Source organism: Lissotriton vulgaris, chromosome 2_1, assembly GCF_964263255.1.
Source record: "Lissotriton vulgaris chromosome 2_1, aLisVul1.2, whole genome shotgun sequence".
Lineage (NCBI taxonomy): Eukaryota > Metazoa > Chordata > Amphibia > Caudata > Salamandridae > Lissotriton > Lissotriton vulgaris.
In genome coordinates, this window is record NC_141687.1 from 2026163621 (window position 1) to 2026190675 (window position 27055).

The following is a 27055-nucleotide window of genomic DNA, read 5'->3' on the forward strand; positions in this document are numbered from 1 at the left end:
CATGTGGCCCCCCCAGGACTGGAGGTACGGGTCCGTCACAACTACGTGCTCCGGTTGGGGTAGGGAGAAGGATCTGCCGCTGACCCAATCGCGATCCGTGAGCCACCACTGCAACTGTCTTGCAGTGCCCTCCCAGATCAAGACATGGTCGGAAAAGTTGCCTGATGCTGGGCCCACTGAAACTTCAGGTACCACTGCAGAGCCCACATCCGCCACCTGGCGTGAGGCACCAGAAGGATGCAAGAGGCCATCATCCCCAGAAGCCGCAGCGTTAACCTGACCGAGACTCGGGATAACGGCTGAAGGATCGGAATCAGAGCCTGAATATCCTGAACCCGCTGTTCGGGAGGATAAACCCGAAACTGCACCGAGTCTAGAACCGCTCTGATGAAGAGGAGCTTCTGAGAGGGACACAGGTGTGACTTCGGCACATTGATGGAGAACCCCGGCAGGTGCAGGAGGTCGGCAGTAGTCTGGAGGTGGCTGACGACTGTCTGGGGCGAGCCCGCCTTCAACAACCAGTCGTCTAGGTAGGGGAAGGCTGAAACCCCTAACCTGCGCAGATGAGCTGCGACCACCGCCATCACTTTCGTGAACACCCGTGGGGCGCTGGTAAGGCCGAAGGGAAGCACGGTAAACTGAAAGTGCTCGTGGCCTACCGTCAACCGCTGGTAGCGCCGGCAGGACGGGGGTGTGAAAATATGCGTCCGGCAAGTCCAACGCTACCATCCAGTCTCCAGGTGCAGGGTGTGAGAAGTTGGCCTGATATATGATGCTCACTAGTTCTAGTGATCACCTTGTATCAGTCCAAACAACCCTTATGGTGATTGGTTGTAAGTCAACCTTATAGACCAGCTATCCTAATGGTAGCATGGAAAGAGCAGTCTTAGGCTAAACTCTTTTGGCATGTGAAGCCAGCTGTTTTACCACATATAACCCATTGAATACCAGATGAAAGGACACCACACAGGTTGTTATGAAAATAAACAATATATTTATTACTAACAAACACCTCTGAACTCTTTATGAGATCAGAGGGCTAAGCACATAACAATACTCTTCAGAAAAATACTATAAATCACACAATTACAATGGTGCCCTGGGGGCACGACAAACCATATACTAAGTAAATGGGTTAAGTAGAACGATAGGAGAAATGAGTATGCCCAGAGGCTGTAGAATCGCTGGGGCGACACTACCCTAACCTTAGGTAAGGAGCAGGAGGCCCACGGGATGCGTGTGCAGTGCTAGAACACACACGCGGGTTTCAATGCAAAGTCAATGGGCACGAACAATTTACAAAATAGGTAAGTAAGGACAGTTCCGACTGGTTGAGACCAAAACTACAGGATACCTGGACACTAGGAGAGCCAATCTACCTATGAGCAACGAAATGCTTTCGTTACCTCACCCACGGGCTGCGGGTGCATAGGTGTGAAAGTGTGTCGGGTTTCCTCGTTGAAGTCAATGGAGCCTTGGAGAAAAGATGCTGCAGGCGACCAGGAGGGAGATGTCCGGAGTGATCCAAGGGCGGATCGAAGAAGATGGAGACCTGAAAGCAGAGGGGACAGTGTTCAAAGTTACTAGCCAGTGACAGGAGTGGAACCAGGAAGGAACCAGATGATGTCGTCGCGATCAGGTGAAGAGGTGATGCTTGACTCTGCAGCCACGTGAACCAGGAGGCGTTGTCGACGACCAGGATGGAGGCACGAGCTGTCCCACGCAGGCTCTCGCTGACGGTGGTGTCGGTTCCAGGATCGGAGTCATCAGGCATTGGCAAATGCAACCCACGCGGCACGTGAAGATGGCGTCTGGTGTGAACCAGGAGGGTCCGGGGTACTTCTCCTTTGCAGGGACGCAAGGGCCAGTCTGTAGCAACCAGACCAGCGGTGTAGTTTCAAGATTTTGTCGTTTAGGAGGCCACAAGCCAGCCGGCAAGTGACCAGACAACGCGTCGAGTAGCAATCAAGCAGAAGGGCCCCACGCAGATCTCGTGGATGCTGGAGGGCTGGTCTTCGGTGCAGGAGCTGCTTGGGGCTGGGGCTTCTCAATCCCCAAAGCACTCACTCGAGGGTGCCTCAGAGGTCGTGCTGGAAGCGAAGTGCAGATTCTTCAAGATGACCGGTCCCACGTGTCTCGTCACACCCACAGATCTCAGCTGTGCTGCAGATGTGAGTTGAGGTCGGAGAGGTCTGGAAGTCCGGGTCTCGTCGGGCTCTGACGTCTGGTTCCGCCAGGAAGGACGACAAAGTGAACCGCTAGGACGCTTGATGGTGCCTGCGGATGCAGGGTGGTCACTCCTTGGCCACAAGGGAGATGTCTTCAGTCTTCTGAGGAGCAGAACGTCGAAGTCCAGAGTTTCTTCTTTGTAGAGTTGTTCAGGATAATCTAATTTGGAATGGGACTGGCTCCTACCTTTATTCTGCTAAAGGGGGCTGTACTAGTGACTAGGTCCCTCCCATGGGTGAGACCAGGGAGAGGGTGTTTACACCCCCTATCATTTGTCAGGTTTCGCGCCAGAGCTGGGGCTGGAGTGCCCCAGCAACTGGTTTGAACCGGGGTATGCACAGGGACACCTTGTGTGTCCCAGGCATGTCTCATTCCTTTCAGCCCTGCCTATCTGGATACACAAAGTCCTGTCTGGGGTGGTGCTGGCACCTCCCCAGGCAGGAAACCCTTTGTCCAGGCCTCCCTTGCTGGAAGGACTCCCAGCAGCAGGAGGTCAGACTTGTGTCTGTGGCAGCAGCATCCATTATGTGATGCTGAGGCACTGGTTAACTTTAACCGGGGTTCAGGTTCTGTACATGTTGTTTCCCTCTAGAAGGGTGGAATGCTACCCCCGTCGCCAGAACTGGCGAGGGGGTAGTATTCCAAATCGTATGACACCTTAATCGACATGTTTTGATAATGCCAAACCAAAGTTAGCAATAACCGCGAGGATTATAATGCACTTAAGAGTATATGGTATGGCACTATCATGGAAACAGCTAAAGAACATGGTTCCGAAAGCTGCAGACAGGCTCAGCTCATGCTAGAGCACCATCTCACATATTTCCAAGAACTCTGCCTTCAGGATTGATAAGGCCTGCCATAGGAGTGACTTATAGGAATATATGTGTCCATTTTGGGTTAGATATAGGTATACTACATCTACAGCAAAGGGTGATTACACCACCTTGCTCCAGCTGTGTTACCAGCCAGTTGTGTCTGTTTAGCTGGCCAGTCAGGGGTGGCCTAAAACATGCTGCAGCCCCTGGTAGGCCTTGGGTGCACTTATGCCCTGGGTACCTATGGTACACTGTACAAGGACTTACAAGAGTGACCCAATACCAATTGGTAAATGCATCTAAAGTACAGGTGTGTCAATTTAGAGAGAGAACAGCTAGGCTGTGGGTCTGATTAGCAGGTCCACAGCCAGGGAAAGTCGTAAACCAGTGAAGCAAAAAGCAAAAATCTGGGGTGACCATAGGATTGCAGACCCTACTCTCCTACACAGGGCGGTGAAGACCTGAGCCAAAGTCAGCATCTTGAACTTCTCCTGACGTTCCTGGAGTCCAAGATAGGGCGTAGGCCCCCTTTGCCCTTCATGGGAACCAGAAAGTAGTGGGAGTAACAACCACGTCCTACTTCTGGCCCAGGAACGCGCTCGATGGCCCCCTTGAGGGCCGAAACTTCCTCTTGCAGAAGTTGCAAGTGATCCCCCAACATGCGGTGGTACTGCAGTGGCATGGCTGGAGGGGTTGCCTCGAAGGGGAGGGAGTAGCCCCTTCGGACGATTTGCAGCACCCACCTGTCCGATGTGATGGTGCACCAGTGGAGGTGGTGATGGCGATCCCTGCCCCCCACAGGCGTTAAATGGGCCTGAAAGCTAGGACTAGGAAGGCTTTAAGGCGGATGCAGCGGGCGTGGGTGTGGACTCGCCACGCCGTTGTCCCCAGTTACTACGTCCGCCACCGCGCTGAATGTTAGTCTGCGGCCCGTGGCTGGCAGGACGTGTGGGAGCACTCCTTCCGTGGCCACGAAAGGAGAGCTGGGCAGAAGATTGCGGACGCGGGGCCGACAGGCTCAAGGACGGCCGTAGCCCTGGAGTCCTTGAAGCGTTCCAGAGCATGATCAGCCTTGCCACCAAAGAGATGGCTGCCATCAAACGGCATGTCCATAAGGGTGTTTTGGACATCAGCCGAAAAGTTGGCGGACAAATAATTATACAATGCTGCCGGGTTAAAGACCCTGCAGCATTGTATAATTATTTAAAATGCTGCAGGGATAAAGACCCTGCAGCATTGTATAATTATTTGTCCTCTCCCTCTTCAGAGAATTTACAACGATTTCTTGAAGATACACATGATCATAAATCGACTTTGTGGCCTCTTTAGGTAAATGTTTTCCCCTTTTGGTTGATTTAAAACTCGTTATTTCACACATAGTCTACAATTGCTATTTATTCTTTCAGATCCAGTCTCATACCAAAATAATTTCTATGACGTATGAAGATTGCACCATTTGCTATTGGTTTGTGCCTATTAAATCCTGAATGATAGGTACGTTGACATACTCTGTTTCTAAACGCTGTCTCGAATTATTATCGGGCCTCTACACTGATGTATTCTGAATCCGGTTCTTATTTTTTAGTTTACCGGATGTTAACGTCGGCATCGATACCTACAGTCGCTTCACTTCAATATACTGAGGTGGTGTCTCCATAAATAATGAGGTATAAAATATTCTATCTCTAATGTGGGTTATAAATATCCCTGTTTGACCTCCAAGTAATTAGTGTCCTCACATTTAGGAGCAGCTCCAGTACCTCTGATAAACATAAAACTGTGGTCGAGTTTTTTCATCTCTAAATATGCAGCATTACGATTGAGGTAACATTATCCCCCTTTTTATTTCGTGTTAACTTTATTGCGTTTGTAAAACATCTGCATGAAATCAATAAGTGCTTTTTATCCAAGTCAATCATGTGTTTGGCTGTTTACCTATGAAATATCTTTACAATGTGTATGTATACAAACAGACCATCATATATAAGACTGTTGACTAAGACTTCTTTTGACTATTCGAAAGTCGTGTACAAATATAAGATATGATCCAATAATACTTTTAAGGCAAAAGTATATTTAGTGGGTCATGTTTTACACATTCCTCTGATTAAATGATCTCTCTTATGATTTTTCTCTAGTCAGTAAATGATTTTTGATGTAATTTTTTAAATTGTCGACTAAGTTGTTTTTCTCATGAATTGTTTATGTGTTTCGACAGGAAACAGAGAATCTAAACGACTTTCTAATGTTTAAAATAAGATAATCGCAGTATCATCTGGTCAATTGAGATTTATTAACATCCGATGTTTGTTTGTATTGTAAATGTTTTTGTTTCTGACACTAGTTTTTTGTTGTTGTTTGCATCGGTTTGTCACAAAGGTATAGTAAATTTGTAAATATATAATAGATTTGTAACTGTAAATATTTATATTTTAGATTACATTTGGTCCTACACAGTGCATAATTGACATCAGTCCTGAGGATGGTCTCGAAAAGTGTTCTTTAGGAGACCGAAACGTCGACCTTCATCTTATCCTTGCATTGTCTTATTTATTTTGACTTGGGATAGGTGTTTTTAGGTTCTGTTGTGTTATTTATCAATTTATTTTTTTATGTACCTGCAGACCTAATCGCTCTTTGAATTATTTCCATCTGTATATGAAATTATTTACCTTCTGATTCTTTGATAAATTCTATTTTTCTAATACACCTTTGTGTTTGTTGTTTATATGTTGTCCATGTGTCAAGACCTAATAGAGGCTATCTAAATAATTAAGCATACATTTTTTGAGGTATTAATTGCATGTAAGGATCATTAATTGTTCCTCTAAAATCAGCTTGAATTAATAATTGGTATTTAAAAAAAACTCCCCTGAAGGCATCTATACCTCTCTATCTAATCACCCAAGACCTCAAGGGTATTCTGGGTTGCTCACTTTTTGTTGATCCTCCTTACCACTATGACATAAAAAGCTTTCCACTCCGTAGCCAAAGTCGTTGGGAGAGAGCATACCAGCATCTGGAGATGTGTCCAGTCCACTGGCTTCTCGAAAATCTTCATAACAGTCCAAGTGCTCCACAGGAACTCCTAGTTGTTGTGCTAAAGGGTCCATAGAACCCTTCCAATCCTCACCCATGCCGGAGACTTCCTCAGTACACATAGGCAATGACTTAAGAGACTCTGGGCTCCATTGGCACTTGAATTGGCATTGAGAGTCACTGATCCAAGTCTTCGGATAGAATGATAGGGCTGGCGCCGCCTGTGACTCCGGAGGCACCGACTTCAGATCTGATGCTGGGGGAAGCATTGGCACGACCAGTGTGGACCTGGAATCAGACCCACGAGGCCTAACTGGCACCGTGGCCGGAGCAGACGCTGTTGACCCCAATGGGACATCTTCTGGCCCCATTGGGCCTGAAGGCTCATTAGAGTGGTTGACCCGATAAAATACGCAGTGCATGACCGCGTAAAACTCCATTATTTGAGAGGGGGGCACTGGCTCTGCAGAACTATGCCTAAAGCATTGGTGCTCCTTACCTGTCTCGTCGACAGACGACACATGAAGCGAAGACGAAATCTGCTTGGTCTTCTTCTTATGCCTCTTCCCTGAGTGTTCCGAAGACCTCGAGTGGGAGGAAGAGGATTATGGGGTCCTGGAGCAACCCAGGGGCCTCCTCTCCGGTGTCGACTGCCGGGCCGCAAGGAGCTTAAAAGCTCTCTTCCGTAAGGCCTTCAAAGCCATGGCCTGACAGTCTGAGCACGACTGTGTCATGGCTGCGCTCGAGGAACCACAAACAGACGAGGTGGGGGCTGGTTACTGACCTGGCACGTGACAGGCATCGCAAGGTTTAACCCTGTACCTCTAAATAACAACCTCGACACACAGAAAAAACTCACTTAACAAAATTTGAAAAAGCCTCTCAAAAAGATACAGGAGTAGCTCTTCTCCGGATCATCGCTTAACAGGTGCGGAAAGAACAGAACTGACGTCACAACTTACGCGAATGGCGCCGTCACACGGAGCCGAACGGAGCCAACCATGGCGAGCAGGTGTATTGCTCACGCAAAAGTTTCCGGACTCACCCTGACGCCTGGGAATTAAAAAGTAAGGAGTCTGCAGCTGTAAGTCTCTATGGGATTAGTATATCTGAACCCTCTAACAAGGTATACATGTTTCTTCATTGTTTGTTAGACTGGAGTTACAATAGTAAATGTGACGTCTCATCCAAAGTACGCACTTTTCCCAGTGATAATTATACATACATTTTAATAGTAAATCTGACACCCCCTGCCTCCTCCATAATTTAGGCACTTTCCAGCTTTTTGCTCGACTGGAGTTAGAATGTAAGTTTGATTCCTTCCCACCCCCTAAAAAGTATGCATATTCCCTAATGAGTGTAGTTAGATTTGTGTATTTGATTTGTTTAAAAAAAAAAGTTTTAATAGTTATGGAACGGAGTGAGGTTATTACGTTACCAATTTTATTTCCAATACATTAAAACAATAGTTAATTTAAATGTTTTTATCTTTAACATTGTATTTTTTTTATTTTTTATTTTTTACAATACATTTTATTGAGATTTTTGCTGGCAAACCATGGCCCAGGGCCCATTGCACACATCCAATTAAGCAATATTATATAATTGTACAGAGACTGCAATACATCAACAAAAACAGGAAAGAAAAATAAGACTGCATGGGTATGTTTCCCATAGGACAGACTGGGCTTAGGGTGGTGCGGGGGGCAGTTCAATACCCCTGTATTCGGCCCAAGACCAAATCTTCTTATTTTGTTGTGAGCAGCCCAGTGCCCTGAACACCACTATCTCCATCCCCATACATTTATCCATGGCACATTTCCAACTGCCCACGGATGGTGGAGAGAGCCCCTTCTAGTTTTGGGAAATGTCACATTAGGTTAATGTGAGCCCCAGAAATAAAAGGTGTTGCTTGTATCTGTTTCCACCAATCCCATCAGTGCTGTGTAGTAGCAATAGTTTGGGGTCTAGAGGAAGTCACCAGGACAAGACCTGGTCTAAGCACTGTGACGCCCTCCGCCAGAAAGGTTGAAGTGCCCTGCAACTCCATACTGTATGCAGAAAGGTCTCCTACTTGTCCCCGCATCCGAGGCAGGTGGAGGATGGGATAACACCCATATGCCAAAGACGAGACCGCATGTAGTATGCTCTATGCATATATTTAAATTGGATTGGGGGTAACGGGTGGCAATAGTTGCTCCACAGGGCTTCCCATGACGTGTGTAATGTATCTAGTGTAGTGTGATTATGTGTGCTTAATGTTTGATAAATTTGCCTGATTTTGTGGGCACCCAGGTCTTCCATCAACAAGCGCCCCTTCAGATGAATGAAACTCCAGTAGGTCCCTCAGGGATCGGATATATGGTGCCAATGCATGCCTGAGCTGAAGATATCTATAAAATGGACTACGGTGTAATTGATACTTGTAGTAACCTGGCAGAGGTAGGTACAATTCCAGAAGAGAGGGAGAGGGGGGGGGGGGGGGGGGGGGGGAGGGGTCGTCTGTGTCAGTTGCCCCTTCCAGCCCATCTTTCTTACTGTGAATCGCCATATGAGTCATGCCACCTTAAATGCTGGTGGTAGGTGGTCTGGATTCGTCTGGCTATGTAGGAGGTCTAGTAAAGTCTAGGGGCTCATCGCTCGTCATTCGACTGCAAAAGCTGGGTCAGCCTGTGTGCTGTACCACCATTCATTAATGTTAAGCAGGTGAGAGGCAGAGTAATAAGCAATTACATCTGCTGCAGCGATTCCTCCATAGTAGGTATATTGAGTGCAGGTCCCCAAGGCCACCCTAATGGCTCCCCCCATAGTAAATGATTTAGAAGAACATCAACTTGCCGGAACAACAATTGTGGGATTACATAGTGGAAGTTTTGCAGATGGTACAGTATTCGAGGAAGGGAGACCATCTTGAAGAGGGCCGACCAGTCGTATAGGGATAGGGGCTGAGATGACCATACCTTTGTCTCTTCTTTGAGATGCGGCAATATTGGGAAAATGTTATGTGCCAGGAAATAGTTGGACATGACGAGGTAAATACCCCTTGGTATTGAAACACCCGTACCATGAATTAGTTGAGATGCCCAGAAGCTTCCCCCCCTGATCTCCACAGACCGGGAATAAAAGCGATGTTGCTGGTTTGGTTCTGAGCCCAGTGGTTTCCGCAGATACAAGTATTTGCAAAATGCCTTGGTCTGTGAGAAAAAACAACACGTCATCTGCGTATAGTGCAATTTCTGAAGACCATTCATATCCTCGCACCAGGGGATCCTGCCTCACCCATGTCGCCAGGAGCTTGATCACCAAAGTGTATAGTAGTGGGGAAAGCGGGCATCCCCGTCTAGTGCCCCAATGCATTGGGAATCTCGCAGAGTGTGTCCACACCTCCCGTACTGAGGTAGAAAGGTCTGTGTAGAGGAGACGGACATATGAGAAGAACCGCGGGCCATAATTAAGTGCTCACAGAAGGAGAAACAAATAATCCCAGCTGAGTCAAATGCCTTATCTATGTCAGCCGACAGGAGGGCAGTGGGGCGACCAAGGTCTGGAGCCCTCATGATGGCATTGTGGACTTGGCTGATATTATGTCCTGTGGATCTATGTGGCATGAAGTCCGTCTGGTCTAGATGCACCAGTTTGTGAATACGAGTTCGTAGAGGATCTGCAAGAACCTTACCCAAGAGTTTAGACACAATACTCAGGAGGGAAATAGGACGGTATGAGGAGGGTTCTTCGTGTGGGTGCTCGGGTGCAAGAAACACCACTATTGCAGCGTGTTGCCAGTCTGGGGGAAGTATTTGCTGTTCTAGGTCTTCCTGGAGCGCTCCAAGATGAGGGCCCAGAAAGGTCATGTGAGATCGTAGGAATTCACTTGGGAATCCATTTGAGCCCAGTGCTCAACCAGGGCGCAAACCCTACAGAGCAGTACTGAGTTCCTCTGCTGTGACTGACTCTTCGAGTTGCTCACGTATGTGGTCAGGCAGTGATTTTGGTGGTAGATATCTTAAAAATTCGCCATTATGGTCCTGGGAAATGATTTCTTGTTTTGTGTATGATGCTGAATAATATGATGCGAATACTTGGGCGACCTCGGTGAGTGAGGTGCAAAAAGCCCCCACTGCGGTACACAGTACCGGTACTGGAATGGGTGACTGCGCCGCTTGACAAAGGTGATGCAACATTTTCCTTGACTTGTCGCCCCATTGGTAAATTCTGGATTGGGTCGCTTGCGATATGTGTTGAGCTCCATAATAAAGCAACTGGTATAGCTGCTGTTGCGTAAGTAGTAGGTCTAGTTTGGCAGCAGTTCTTGGAGGTTTACCACCTGAGCCAGGCAACGGGATCACTCTCCTGCCCAGTAACTGATATCTGTCCCTCGTATCGTAGGTGTAAGAGCTTCCCATAATGTTGGGCCAGAAGAAGCTGTGTCAACATTGTACTCTAAATAAGCCATGATTGCTGGTCGGAGGACAGTCTGATAAGACTGGTTTAGTAAATGCCAGGGCGCCATGCGCCATCTGAGGGGTGAGGTATGGGGCCCTATGTGCAGCTTTAGCGTGACTGGGGAGTGATCTGATAATCCCCTGGGCAAAATAGAGACCGTTGAGGCCCTATGTATGTGTCATAGTGTCGTTCCAGTTGCTCCCAAATACTGATAAGCCATCTGGGAGATCTCCCAATTGGTGTACGACACTGTCCGCAAGGTATTGCCCCAAAAGAGGAACAGTGTAGGAACTACCAAGTGGCAGGGGTTCCCCATGTAATAGTCCTGCAATAATAATGTATATTTTGGAATGGCTGTACGGCACCCTGCGGTGTATTAAAATGGCTGTTCCCAGTGATCCCTGGACGAATCCAAGGTGGAATACCTGATTGAATCCATAGTGGGATAAGCAAGGTGCTTTCGTTCCCATCATTTGAGTTTCCTGCATCAGGAGTAAGTCAACCTCTAGTCGTCTAGCTTGCTTGCTTGCTTTAGGATAGGTCCCTGTTGGATTTTATCCAAAATCCCAGTCATTCCATGTCATGATATTAAGGCCCAGTGGCAACGTATTAGTGGTATGGCTAGCCATCCATTCCTCAAGGGGGCTTCGTGGTTTGCGATGGGTATGTGAGGTCTATGGTGCAGTCGTGCCTGAACTGAATTGAACTCTGCAGAACAAATTGTAACTGGCCCCCCGACCTCCCTCCTCCCCAATACCTCAGCCAACATGAATTATATGTCGCGGTCACAATGGCCCCAGAGCCTCAATGGGGGGCCCCGGGACCCACCTGCCAATAGTTCCTCACCATCCCAATACCCTCAACCATTGTGTCACAGGGCGTACCGTGAACACTGTGTTGGGGTCTCCCTAGCCTGAGAATGTTCCAAGGTCAGACCAACTAAACCAGGTTAGTGTTCAATCAGCCTGGGGACATGTAGCCAGGCACTGTGCAGTTTCGCTGCAGTCAGGAGTCTTCACCCTGCGCCAATTGGACCTGGACATGTGCCGTCATTAGGAAGTGGACTAATCCTGTTGCCCTGGGAAGACTCAGATTTTAATGGTGGCGGAATATGCGGCGTAAGGTTAACAGTTTTGTGTGCTAAGGTGAAGATAGCCTCAGGGGTGTCAAAGAATAACAATTTGTTTTTGTACATTAGGAGCACCTTAGCAGGATAGAAAAGCATAAATTGAATATTCAGTTCTCGGAGTCTGCGTTTGACCGCTGGAAATGACTGGCACCACTGCTGAACAAGCCGGTTATAATCCGGAAAAATCATAATGTGATGGGATGCAAATACCAGTTTATTCCTGTGGTCCCTGACAAAATGAAGAATGGTGTCCCGGTACAGGTAGTTAAACAGCTTGGCTATGATGAGTAGAGGTCGTTCCCCAGAGGGCGGGGTAGGGAGGCCCATAGAGCATATGAGTGCTCTATGGGCCCGTCCCACCACAAAGCAGGGGGAAAGGGAGACCTCTGGCAGAAGAGAGCCCAACCACTGTGTCAGAAAACCCTCTGTAGATGCCCCTTCGCATCCCTGTGGAAATCCAATAAGGCGCAGGTTGTTTCGCCGTGCTCGCCCTTCCCCATCCTGCATCCTCCACCAGCAAGGCAAACTGGGGGGTCACCACCATGAGCTTATTTACTTTTTGTTGTAGGGCTGCGATTGTATCTTCCACAGATGAAACCCTGGCATCCGCCTCCGTGATGCGATCTACAGCTTTTCTAAGGTCTTGGTGGAGGACTGCACTGCTCTTGGCATCCAACATGTCACAGGACTGTGTTATTGCGAGCAGTAGGGCGGCGTTGTGGGGGATGGGGTCCCCACAGTCAGCACCGCCAGCCCTCGCCACTGCAGTGGTGTATCGGTCCAGTGTGCTTTGTTTCAAGGTAGGGCACAAAGTATTGTCTTTGGTCATGAGGGTGCGAGGGCCAAGTACCACCTCCTGTTGATGTAATGAAGGAATGGCCAAATCCCACCTCTCTACCCTCACGGAACCAGTCCACCTCGGGCCGAAAGCTGCACCGGGCCAAGCTCGAGCCCCCTCTGCAACCCAAGGGCAGACCGCAAGGCGGACCTCTTATAGGGATCCCACCCGCCGGACAACATCCCCTGCTCTCCGCCCACATCTTTATTGTGCTGCCAATGCAGTTGATCCTCAAAATTAGCCTAGTTAATAAGGGTCCTCACCAGCGTCCCCCAAAGCAAGCTCCAGCCATAGACACTGGGGGGGAGAGTTGGGTGTGTGGCAGAGGAGGAACAGAAGCAATAATAATAGTACAAATACAAATATTTGTACTATTATTTTGAAGAATAATAACGTTAAATACAATTAAACATATATACTTCCAAATACATGGTCTATATTTTGGACCACAATACTTCACTAATTAAGTGAGTAAAGTCATTATTTTGGTTGTTGATATATTGACAACTATATCTATTTACAATTTTGTTTTTTGCTGTAGATGTTCTATCATACAACAACATAATTGTTAGTCTTTGATGTTGGAAAATGTCAGTATTTTCAAAGGTTTCTCTTCTATAACACAGAGCCAGTCTGCAGGACCTTTTGGTCTGAATGCACACGACAGACCTTCCACCTTGGGGATGTGCTGCTTAGGTATTTTTTGTTAAACCAAATGTTATTTCACAGATGTGTCATATAAAATCGACAGTGAAATCACATTAATCTCAACTAATTTATTTTAATACAAATGTGACTAAATAGTAAAACATGCCTCTCACATTCAAGATTACTTGTATCTTAAAATAAAAAAAAATCGGTCTTCCTTTTTTAAAGCAAAAGACACAACAGATTCAACATGTTCCATACACTTCCACTGATGCGGTTGAATGGTAAATTCCAGTACAAAAAGTAGTTTCCCTTGTCAACAGCACCTCGGGCAGACAGTCAAATCAATAAGCGTCAACTGACCATTTCATCTGGGACTATATCTGAATAGTTTTCAATGAGACTCAGCCTTTTCTAACAGACAGTGGGTATGAGTCATTCAAGGTGGTATAAAGCCCACAATGGAAGTAGAAAATGTCAGGAAATAAACATGAGCCACTCACCTACAAATGCTCCAAATTCTACAATGTTATCTTTTTCTTTAGTAGCTTTAGTGTGAGTTGTTTCCTCATCCTTCGCTGCAGAATCACTTAGAAGTTTGGAACTAGGCTGAGAGGGAGTACTAACAAAGAATTTAGCTGTTGGAGAGGATGGACTCTGCATCAAATCAATCGAACTGCTCAGCTTCTGAGTTTTGGAGAGGGATTTTGACATTTCCATATCCTGCAGTCTATGTCGAAGATGGGTTGGAGAATGATCACCGGAGAATAAGGCACTGCCTGAGGAACCAGCTTCAGGAATGTTCACTTCTTCACGGCTGGAGATTTCTACAAACCCATCTACCGCCTTTTTACTTTGGGCATCTCTTTCATTCTGAAGTGAAACATTTAACATTAATGCATTGGTGGTTTCAGGTCCCCCTTGTGGAAGGGATCCAAAGAAATTTCCAACACTTTGTTTTTTTCTCATGGAAGACCTCAGAGGGCCATCATCAACAATATTTTGCCCCAAATGTTTTGAAATGCTTAATTCGCGGGTAATCTCATTGTGGACCTTACTAGCTTCTGAAGCCTTCTGTGCAGTTAACGTTTTCAGGGTGTCCACAGTAAGGGCAGATAGATCTTGAAGATGCCCAATTTGAGAATCTAAAGAGTGCAATGAACGTTTGATGTAGTTTACTCTGTCACCAACTTCTTTTATTTGAATACACATCTGCTCAACCCTAGGTAGACAAAAATGATTAGAAATAGTTAATAAATATTTTGAGACTGTTAGAAAAATCAACAGCATTATAATTGTATAGCGATCACTGAAAGTATTTCATTCAAAAAAGCTACTTACCTAGCACATTAACTTCAAAGGAACTTACAAATCTTCTGCAGCAAGTTTTGTACAGGATTCTAGAAAGCCCCACAGATTGCAGACGGTTAAATCTTCCACAAGTTTTAGAATGGATACGAATTTTGTTTTTACAGCAGTAGGTCCCGTTTTGTAATGTGGCACTGGTGCAGAACCAGCACAAATCCATTCACGCTCCACCAGATACGACACTGTAGGTCCTAAGGGCACCACCTGGGATGAATCAGTTCAGGCTAGTTTACATGCTACACAAAAGCAAGGCGAAAACTGTTTCCAAAGGTTAACTAACATTGCTAAATTGTGCGTATCTTCCTTAAATCGGAGAGGCAAGACAAGGATTATAGATCTTAATGAAGATAGAGTATCCACTAGACCAAAGACAGAGTAGCCACTAAAAAAAGCATTACTGAAGGATATGTGCCTTGTTTTAGTAGTTGATGCTTCTTTCTGCAGATTCGTCATCTATTAAAAACATCAGGTGGGTCCATTGGAATTGAGAATTAGAAAATTAGCAGCACTTTGTAGTAACCACAGAGGCAGTGGTTAATGAATAAAAGGCCTTTATTCATATAAGTACAGCTATAAAAGTGTACAGCAACCTCCAGCTTCATCAACTGACCATTCTTTCAGAATCTCGCAGTGATGTCATACTATGGCATCACTGGGCTCTACAATGGGAGAGAATGACATCTCCACACACTTCCCACAAAAAGTGGGCTTTTGGCACTGAATCTTAATCCAAAGAATAATGCCTTGAAGGATATGTAGAGATGACTAAGGCAGTGCTTCAAATATATCAGCAACTAGAACACATGCTACAAGGGCAGGTATAGGCTGCGTTAATATAAAATGAGATCTGATCCTTGTGAAGTATCCCCACGAGTCTAAGCAGTGCATGCTTTGATGCCAGGCACAAAACATATTTGAAAAGCAGAATTCCACATGAATTTTTCATCTTTTGCTCCAGCAAAACTAATTGAGATGCTTTCCACATTTTTATTTTTGATCTGCTAACATAGAAACAAAAACCCCAATAAGCATTACATATGCGCAACCGCTCCTGGCCATTGGATGAGTGAGGCAGTGGGGTAAAAAATATATATACTTTTTTGACTAACATGGAATGGGGGAAAGCACCTTCAGTAATTCAGATTAACTTTTACTAAGAACTAATTTATCAGCAAAACCGGTGTAAAAGCATATATATTATCAAAGTACCTAAAATGCTCACTCTCCTCAGCAACATTAATGTTATGAGAAAGTCTCAACAAACAAGGATGTAGCAAAAAAGCCAGAACAGGTGTGATTATGTTGACTCTTCCCTGACTACGGCCAAACTGAATAGTAACACACATTCTATGTTCATCCATCTTATATATTATCTGGAAAGTGTCATTAATTCTAAATTATGGCAGTTATACAACAGGTATGTCCACATAGGATGGTGCATAGCTTCTGGTGGGGAATTCTAACAAAAAGCTGATCGTCCAACAAGTTGGCTGAATCCTCCTCTTTTAAGGGTTGAGAAGGGGTGAAGATGGTGATAGGGTAAAGGACTAAACAATATGGAAGAGAGTCATGACCTTAGGAAAGAAGGCTGCCCAAGTCCTCAGCACTTGTTTGTCTAGGAAAAAGGTAGTGTAGGGTGGTTACACTCATGTAATGAGCTGAAGTGATTGCAATGAGGAAGCCAGTCTTCAGAGTCAGAAAACACAAGGAGCAGCTGTGCATCTGCTTGAAGGGCACACGCTTGGGAAACTCATACCAAGTTAAAGTTCCACTGTGGCATAACAGTTTGGGAGGCCACATGTGTCAAACCTTTAATAAGCAGCATAACAACAGGCGATCTGAAATAGTATGGTTGATCCACAAATTCAAAATGGCCAAAAGGGTTGACAAATCACCTTTAATAGTACCCAGTGCAGGGCCTTGCTGGGCCAAAGACAAAATGAACAATCGAATAGCTTGTAAAGAGTCCATTTTGTGGATTCCACACCAGAACACACGTTTGTCTTGGCGCCCAGTTTAAATTGTCTTTGTGGACTGGCGCCTGATGGCAAGGATGGCAGCCACCACCTCAGGGGCCAGATCAAATGCAGTTAACTGCTGGGCCCCAATCTTCATAGGCTGGGGTCTAGACTACGCAGGGCTGGTTGAAGGACCATGCCCTGCTGGTGCGACCAAAGTTTCTGCTGAAGTAGTAGCTTGATCATGCTCTGCTGCTGTGACCAAAGTTTCTGCCAAAGTGGTAGCCTGATCGCATGTACTCATGCAAAAGAAAGGTCTGGGTACCAAACTCTTCTGGCCCAATTCAAAACCACTGGGATGACTTCGGTCTGGTCATTCATTATTTTTTTTCAGAACTCAGGGCAAGTGTAGCAGGGGCGTGAAGCTGTACATGAGTCCTGTGTTCTATTCAAGTCGGACACATCTCTTAACGAGTCTCTCTGCAGAATCTACAAACATGCAAAAAGGTTGACACTGTGTTCTCGACGGTGGTGAAAAGATCTAGCCCGGTTTTCCCACTTATGGAAGCTGTCCTGCACCACCTTGGGATGGAGACGCTATTCTCTATCTGGCATTCAAGCATCCTGTCAGCTGGTTTAAGATTAGGGAAATGCCCTGAAACTCCAGCCAACTCAAGAGGCATAGGCCCTTTTGGCACAGGGACCAGGAATCTACTCTACCCTGCTTGTTGAAGTATCACATGGTGGTAGTGTTGTCTGTGAGAACCTTCAACAGACTCCCCTTGATGGATAGGAGGAAGGCTTTCAATGGTAGATGAATGTCACACAACTCCAACAGACTGATATGAAGTCAAGCTTCAGTCGGATAGCACAGTAATCTGATCTGCACCCGCCGCAGATGACATTCCCAATCCAGTAGTGACATATCCGTCACCATTGTCAGATCTGGGTAGATAATTGAGAGGGGCTTGCCACTGGGCCAAAAGTGTTTGAGCAGCCACCAGTGCCGATTTTGAGCTGTCTCTTCCATAATTTAAATGCCATCTGTCAGATTTCCCTGGTTTTGGGACAACTAGGACTTCAAATCTATTGCTACCCAGCATGTGATACCTGGAATAGTCAGGATTCTAAGAGGTTAGTAAGCCTCAGACCTGCGGTTACCAATGTCCAGGGCCATTGCAGAAGAGGGAAGGCCTTGAATTGCAATGTGTTCAGTATAGCCACAATGAATGCCAACCTCAGCGAAGGAGTCAGAATCAATTTCAAAATGGTGATTGTTAACCACAATGATGCCAAGAAGTTTGCCATCATCTGTAGGTGGTCTATGACTAATTGTGATGGACCTGCTGTCAACAGGGGAGGATGACTGGTATCCCCAACCTCCAGAGGTGTGCCCCGAACACCAGTGGGACAGTGGTGAAGTCTAACTGACCTGGCACCACCTGTGGGACTGTAGAATGGGTATAAGAAAATATGTGCCCTGCAGATCCAAGGTCACCATCTAGTCAGCCAGATCCAGGGCAGATAGAGCATTGGCCAGTGTGAGCATTTTCAATTCATTCTTTTAAAGGAAGGCATTTAGAGAGTAAAGATCTACGATAGGTTAGAGCACACCATCCTTCTCCGCCACGAGAAAATAGCGAAAGTAACAACCTGTCTCTACTTCGGAGTCAGGAAAGATCTTGACAATTGCTTTCAAGAGCAAGGCTTAATATAAAGACCATAAGGCCTGACTATCTTAAGCAGCACTTATCTTTCCAAGAACCTTTGAAAGTATTAAGTCACTCAGACAAAGACATTGATAGCACACCTAATGCAACACCAGTCTCAAACAAGTGCCTTGTTATCTTTAATTTAAGGCCAAACAAAAACAATAGCCAAAATAGTGGATTCTGAATTGTTGTATAAGAATGCCTTTAAGACTAGCATTTTGATGTTTATTGGTTATGCCAGACATTCCTAAGGGGATATTAGAAATTCCACTGTAGATAAGCTATGGTATTAAAGGGCTGCCACTTGACAACTACTTACAAGAGGCACCTTGCCCAGATTATGGAACAAGATTCTGCAGGCAAAGATCTTGACTGCCAGAGATGCTGCTGTATCGCACTTCGACTGAATGCTGATATGGAGCTTAGGCTGTGAGCAGAGGAGCTGAAGCAACATTGGTTTGCCATCCCAGGGAATACAGCCTCTCCGACTACTGATAATTACAGCATTGGGCTGTAAACAGGTATGCATCGTGCTGATTCTCTCTAAGAAACACGTTGTACTACTCCATGTTCTCCTAGCATAGCGCATATAAGTAGGTATTAGGCTGTTAGCTTTTTAGACATTTTGAACATGGTAGAAATGTTCATTTTATTCTTGTTGAAATCAAACTGCATTTGCTCTGTTTTAATCATATTCTGTGTGGTTGTTTTAGATGTGCCAAGCAACAGGGCATGACTGTTAAATTTAACGCTTTTTAGTTTAAGTGTCGAAATAGGTTTGTTTCCAATCACCACAGTGTCCCTGGATCCCAGCTTATGAACCGTTACTAACACAAACCTATTGACACCACTTCAACTGGTGGGGTTCTGCAGGGCTACAAAAACTTGTCTTTTTTATATTTAAGTGTTGGCATATATGTTGTAGAGAGGAGCAAAATACTCTGTTTACGCAACAGGCTCACATCTCTTGCATTTCCTTCACATCAAAACTGTTCCTCTGAGAACTGTTTTGACGGGGGAGAATGGTGAAGCAGGGAAGAATAGGGTAGGTTATACAGTTCCTTTTAAAGAAGTTGGAGAAAGTGTACATAGGTACGGGTTTTATAAAGAGAGTACCGGTAGTCACGAGGGCATGGCTTTGATGCCGGTGGTGCTCCGTCATCAAACTCCTACTACCTCTGCAGCACCTTCACTCTTAAACACAGTGGAAGCCTGGGCTTGGCTCGTACAGGAGAACATCTGCTCTTGTCACCGTTAAACAGTGACCTGCATGTGCTGCTCTGGAGGCCATCAGAGCAGAGGTGTGGCTGCAGGGAGGTTCTTGTATCCTTTCTTTTTACACAGCGGGGGCAGAGAGGTGGCTATTAAACCTAATGGGCAAGGGTGTGAGTGGCATTGTTCAGGGTAACAGTGCTGCAATGACACTTATGTAGCAGAAATCGCTATATGAAAACTGTTGCCATTAGACTTAACACAAATTCGTCAGAACATCCATCACAAGACAAGATGTTGAGCACTAAGTAAAAGTCAAATACTTGATATTGTGCATCTAAAAAACACATACAAGCATTTTTTCCAGTTACTGTTGCCTGTGGTGGGTATTTTCAATATGCCTGGGCAGAAAAAAAAGCTTATGCTTACTTTCACTATATCTAACCATTGCTTCACAACTAAATATATTGGGATGTCGGTGCCAAACACTGATCCCTGTGAAAAATGCGATATGCTCTTTGAACAGAGATGTTTGCAGCCAGCGCAAACCATCTGGGCGTACATGCCACAAGGAAGTATACAGCTGTATTTGAATCAAAAGCCAATATATGTAATGCATGACTAGGTAAGAGCATGTAACTCACAGTCATGTTTGAAATTTATTGCACACTGTTGTTGGACGGCAAAAGCAGGAAAACTGAAATGCTTCATCTATTTTGCACCCCCAGGTGGTCATTGGTACATGTTATTTGAGTACAAGCACAGAAAACATTTTATTTGTAATAAGTCACATCTCCTTTCACGTTACCCTCTTGCCATTGGTAACATGATGTGAATGTCTGTTACTTTTTTAAATATTTATTTCATCGACAGTTAAAAATGCAAGAATACATTTGACATTTACTGTATTAAGTATATATGAGGTATATAATATATTATCTAAATTAATATACATGTGATTGTAATAAATACTGCAAACTAATGCCAACAAAAGATTTTAAACCAATTCAAATTATCCAACAGAGACGTTTTTTCAGCATGTGGGCTGTTTTATACATATGGGTGTATATTGTAATTACACAGTCTATTCAGAGAACTCAGATACTTTTATTCATCTAAAATCACATGTGCAACCTGTTTATTCTGTCCACCACTCGTTTTCAATCACATAAAATGGAATGTTGAAAGGTTGAGCCACCAGCAGCAACTTCACCAGTGTCTCTGCGTCAACATTTCTTATCCGGTGGCAACTAGAGCGAAGGTATGCTGCTTACTGAAGTTACACAAATTATGTCCCTTGGAAAGCAACTCTGGTTTCAATTTTAGACAGATATATCCACTAGTGCTGAGAATGAAAAGAGTGTCTGATGAATTGGTCACTTCTTTATTTATTTTTAAAGTTTTATATAGCGCAAACTTGATCCCGAAGGATATTTGCAGCTAAGCATTTACTAATCGTATGAAACAGGAAGCCAGTACCTTCCTCTCAAATAAGTTAGATTGGGGCACCATAAGTAGTAATAAAGTGGATATCTAATATTAGGTTCAACTCACCATAAAATTGCATAGAGGGTTATTGTGCCTGCTGGAAAGCATAGCATGCAACATGTAGATCAGAGATTTGTTTTTTATGTAGATAGCTCAGTTGGATAATGTTTTTGTTGCATAGATCCTTGCCTTCCCTGTAGGTCACAAGTTAACATCCTTGGCATATATCTTAGTGAATTATACCCCTGCAGGAAGCACCTGTATGCAACAACAAGGTATATATATATTCACTGAAAAAACCATAGGTTTCACACCAGTTATAGTTAGCTGGAAATTTTACTGATATAAAACCATTGAAATTCCCACGTTATAGTTAGTCGGACTCACTATAACTTGCGCGTACAATGCACTGCTGATGACATCACTCATGACATCACTGATGAGACCATCCAGTGAATGTGTGTCTTTCTGAAAAATAAATTTGTTTTATATATGTATTTGTAAAGGTCGATGGAAGAATAAATGTTTAAATAAGTGTGTAAATGGATGTTTTTTTAAAAAAAATTGGTTGGGTAACTGGCATATTATGTGTTGTGTTTTGAAGACAGCATATGTGCAGGACTGTATGGGTGGATGAGTGTATATATGTGTGTGTTAGTGAGTGAATGACTGTCTCACTAGTGTCTTCATTAGTAACGACATATGTTTTAATCTAGTATATGTGAGTATTGATGTATATAAGTGAGTATAGTATATATAGTGAGAGATTGTAGGAGTTCCTGTGTAAATAAGTATGTGTTTCTATAAGTGATTGTTTAAGAGAGTAAGTATGGGTAAGTTTCCTTAGAAGTAAGGTGGCAGTGTGTGTATAAATGTATATGCAAAGAAATGGATGTTTAATAGTTTATTTGCATGTGTGAGTATGTGTGTGAGTAACTTTTGGATGATTGCTGATGTGTAACAGGATGTGTAGGTGTATCACTACATATGATGAGTGAGTATATGTATGAGTGACTATATAGAACTGTTGGTGAATGAGTGGATGTGTATATAGATGGTGGAATTACTGAATTGGTTGTTGTTACTGGTTTGGGTATCTCCATTTTTTAGAAAATGTTTGTTTCTATTTTTGAATATGTGTTTCAAGCGTTACATTACACTGAAATTAGGTCTGTCACTCTGTCACAAGGATGGTGTCATCAGTGATGTCATGAGTGATGTCATCAGCAGTGCATTGTACGCGCAAGTTATAGTGAGTCCGACTAACTATAACGTGGGAATTTCAATGGTTTTATATCAGTAAAATTTCCAGCTAACTATAACTGGTGTGAAACCTATGGTTTTTTCAGTGAATTTCATAGGTTTTTTAAATGCTAATTCCTAACTATAACTGGTGTGAAACCTATGGTTTTTTCAGTGAATTTCATAGGTTTTTTTAATGCTAATTCCTTTGTATATCGAGTTTCTAACCTTTTTTTTTTTACAATTTGCTGTTTTTTTTAAGTATTCATTTTTTTTATAATTTTTTTCTTTTGCGCTCTGGGTGCGCGCTCCTGGAAGCTTTCAGCTAAGCTCTCCTGTAAGCTTCTCCGAGAGCTCATCTGAAAGCGCACCCAGAGCGCAACTGTCGTTTGTGAAAAAAAAATATGAATGAAAAGTTAATAATAATGCAAAACATTTCGTACCATACAAATAAAATTTGTTTTTTTTAATATTGAAAATGATTATGCATTTCTATTAAAGATTGATGACGTCACTTCAGCGCACAACGTACGTGCCCTCGGAAGCGCCTACGTGCGCGGCTCCTAAACGCACGCAAAAGCGCCTACGATCGCGCCACGTGTGCGCCCCGGAAGCGCCTACGATCGCGCCACGTGTGCGCCCCGGAAGCGCCTACGATCGCGCAGCGTAAACGCACCCGGAAGTGCACCCGAGCGCGCAGCGTAAGCGCGTCGGGTCATGTGACCCTAAAATAACACTTTTCATTGGTTGCTAACAGTTTTTTTTTACAATGAATGAAATCCCCACCCATTTCCTTCACTTCTTCTTTCACTTTTGTGACTGAAAGACCTGCTTTTTTGCTGCTCCTTTTTTCTTGGTTCATCATGGCTGCCAGATCATCCAGCAGTGAAGATGACTTCATTGATGAAGAGCCACCTACCCCAAAGGTGAAGGGACATTTCATTTGGAAATTTTTTAAGTTTCCAGAAGGCCAGAAGAAGGTGAATGCACCAAAAGTGGAGTGCAGGATCTGCAAAAAGGTCCTGTCACGGGGTAACCCCCTAAAGAAATACTCTTTTGGCAACTTCACGATGATTCGCCATGTGGAGACCAGGCACCCCCAGAATTTTGCCCGAGAAAGTGTCAGGGCTCTGGCACAGGAGGTTCCCTCTACATCAACAGGAGGAGCAACTTCTTCTGGAAGAGACCAATCTCAGGGGCAGGTAGCCAACATCCAACCTGCATTCAACCATGGGCTCGTCAGATGCAGATACTGCAATCAACTCCTCACCTATGGGGAGCAAAGTGTCCAGCTCATGGTTCGGGCATTAGAGAACCATCACTGCCCTTCCCACCCCTAATTTTTTTCTTTTCTTTTTGCTCCTGTTGAGCAGTTTCTATTCCCTGTTTTTGTTCCTCTTCAGTTAAAAGAAGAAAACCAAAAGTTCTTTTCAGAACTACCTCCAATTCTCATCAAAGAGCTATAATCTTAAAAAATGAAGAGTAAGTGAAATATAGTGCATTGATAATTGAAAGGAGAATGAGTAAGAAAGAACAGAAAGGTATGAGAGGTGAAAGGAAGTGAAGTAGGAGGACTGAAAGAAGGTGAGTGTTAGAAAAGAAATTTATGACACAGTGAATAAACTGGAGGCCTCATTTCTGAAAAGTGACGCATCGCTACGTGAAAATAGCGATGCGTCACTTATCTGGACGCACTCCTTATGACATTCCACATATGTCATATTTAATATATGACTAATCAATTCGCAAGGAGTTACAGATATGTCAGTATTTCTGACATATCTCTAAACACAAAAGTAACGCATTGCAGGAGTGCGTCACAAAAGTGACGCAACTCCAGTAATGTGTCCTTTCACATGGAAAAAGCACCATGTGAAAGGTTTGCTGAGAAGCAGGCGCAAGATTTTGGCGCAACTGCATCCTAAAAGTGACGCACTGCGTCATTATTAGCAAGCTTTTTGCAAGGAACACCCCCTCTGCATGCATTATACCTGACACTATTTTTTAAAAAGTGACGCATCTAGGTACATGGGTCACTTTTTAAAACTCTGCGCCATATTGTATCTGCATCAGGTATAATGTATGCAGAGGGGGCAATCCCTCGCAAAAAGCTTGGTAATAACAACGTACTGAAATCTATGAGATTTCCCTGCGTCATTTTTTGGATGCTATTGCGTCAAAATTTTGCGCCGGCCTCGCATCACTTTTATGTTTACACATATGTCAGAAATACTGACGTATCTGTAACTCCTTGCAACATGATTCGTCATACATTAAATATGACACATCTGGAATGTCATAAGGACTGTGTACAGAAAAGTGACGCATCACACCAACAGTGTAATAAAATGTGCCTCGTTGCACTATATTTAAAGGATGCAACAGCATCCTAAAAGTGACGCAGTGAAATCTCAAACATTTCACTGCGTCGCTATTACAAAGCTTTTTGTGGGGGAACACCCCCTCTGCATACATTATACCTGACGCTATTTTAAAAAGTGACGCATCTAGGTACATGGGTCACTTTTTAAAACTCTGCGCCATATTGTATCTGCAACATGATTCGTCATACATTAAATATGACACATCTGGAACGTCATAAGGAGTGCGCACAGAAAAGTGACGCATAACACCAGCAGTGTAATAAAATGTACCTCGTTGCACTATATTTAAAAAGTGACGCATCTAGATAGATGCGTCACTTTTTGAATATTGCATAACAATGCGCATTTTTTTACACCGCTGGTGCGTCACAAAAATTGACGCACAGGAAGCGCAAAACTAACAGCGCAAGGCCTTCATAAATATAGTCCTGGATTTAGGGGGTCAGAGGGGGTCTACTCTTCCCCCTTATGATCCAATCAGCTTCCTGCGCGCAAGTCGCTCGTCGCGCCTGGAGCGCTCTCCCGTGCGCGCACGGGAGAGCGCATATTCCCGCGCAAAACGAAAAAAAAATTTTAATGCCCTGCAGGACCCTATTTTAGTCCCTACATCAAACCTAGGGGGTCAGAGGGGGTCTACTCTTCCCCCTTATGGTCATTTGCCCCTTTTTTTTTCAAACCCCTTCTGTCTCGATTTTACCGAGACACAAGATGGCGGCCGCTCCGCACTGTTTAGAATGTTTACAGACAACTGAGATCCAATCAGCTTCCTGCGCGCAAGTCGCGTGTCGCGCCTGGAGCGCACTCCCGTGCGCGCACGGGAGCGCGGCTATAGATATATATATTTTTTTGAACCTTAATTACTTAAAATCCACTGGAGCACATATCTTGAGACATAGCAAAGGCACATCGGGCTACCAGTCCCTACAATTTTGCCAAGTTTGGTGGAAATCCATTCAGCCGTTCGGGCTAAAAGTGAAATCGACCGCCCTATGGAAATTAACATGGGGAAAACGCGTTTTGGGACCCCCCTTTTATCTCGGCCCCCGCTTGACGAATCCCCCCCAAACTTTCAGGGAAGGACCGGACCGCCATGAGACCATTTTCCTGAAAATTTCAGGCAGATTCGTCAACCGGCGCCAAAGTTATTCAAAATAGAATGTTGAGATTTAACATTGAAAATTATCCTAACTATAACTACCTACTGGCGACCGCCAGTAGGTAATATATATATATATATATATATATATATATATATATATATATATATATATATATCTATATATATATATATATATATATATATATATATAGAACCTTACTGTTTTTTTCTCAATCTTTTTATTTTTAAAGTTGCTAAAAAGGGTTACTTTGGGTAGTAATAAACGCCTATTAGTAAGTGCTATATAAATGGTTATTAGTGTGAAAAGCTAATGTACATATACAGCCGATATTCTAACAATGCATGCAGATTTCTTTCATAAAAACCTTGGAAAGGTAAAAAACCGTAACCCTGCCCCTTCTTCCGCCTTTAGAACCGCCATTATGCCCGTCCCCTCAGTTCCACCCCTCCTTTTGATGAGTATATGCACTTATTTTTGTCGATTTAAAGCACTGTCCTAGATAATCAAGTGAATTGTTAGTGGGTCAACATATTTCTAGCCTGAGAACTGCATTCGCCTGTTGGGTTGTGATATATAATAGGCAGCGTATGCTGGACCTTATTGCTCTGGTCCCTTCCTCTTTGATTATATAGAGTAGGTTATAGTCCTGCGGAATGATTTGAAGGACACATCTGTCAGATGGGATGCATCACCACCCTGGGAGAAAGTACTAAATTGTGTGTCAGGCAAGGTGATCTTACACCACCAATAGCGGCTTGCAGGCTGTTGCCGAATGGGTTGGGGACTTGGAGGAATATTGCGCTTGGTGACTTGCACTCTACCTGGCAGATTCATGTCCGTGACCATGAAACGATGGAAGGAGGCTGGGGAGACTACCATGGTCAGAACACCAATCCTGGAGTAGGTTCAGAATTTCCTAAACCAGTGGGAAAATTGCTCGTAAAGGGGCATAAGGCTCACGGAGCATGCTGTGACCCTAATCTCTTTGAAAGGTTCCACGACAGAGTCAGCTTTTTTTTTTTTACAAACAGGCCTGAGCAATCTCTAGAAAAACTGGTGGATCGAAATGTGATCAAGCAACACGCTGGTGCCAACTGTCAGTCACAGAAATTAGTAGTTCAAAGGCTAGCACGAATCGATGCATCTTGAAGGGTTGGAGCCAAGGCCATTCCTCCTCATTTGAATTTTGGATATTAACATCAGGCCGAGAAAGGTCAGAATACTTCCATCATCTTTGTATGGATGCACACAACCCTATGATGATCTCCCTGCATGGTTCACCATCTTCATGGTGATTTATTTTGATGTGGTGATTCCTGATTACACCTAATGCCGGAGTTCCATGCCCGGATGACAGCAGTCTCACGTTGAACTACCTATGCTACCTGGAGCACAAGTTACTTACCTTCGGTAACGATATATCTGT

The 27055-nt window shown here is 44.3% G+C and overlaps 1 protein-coding gene across 1 annotated transcript in view; it reads right to left on the minus strand.

Moving 5' to 3' along the window:
• The window catches only part of LOC147733678 (transient receptor potential cation channel subfamily M member 7-like), a 1990815-nt gene that overhangs the window by 546085 nt on the left and 1417675 nt on the right, over positions 1 to 27055 (minus strand). The window contains exon 26 of the mRNA XM_086958252.1: positions 13648 to 14366. Coding sequence (XP_086814378.1) covers positions 13648 to 14366 — 719 coding nt within the window. The remainder of the gene's footprint in view (positions 1 to 13647; positions 14367 to 27055) is intronic.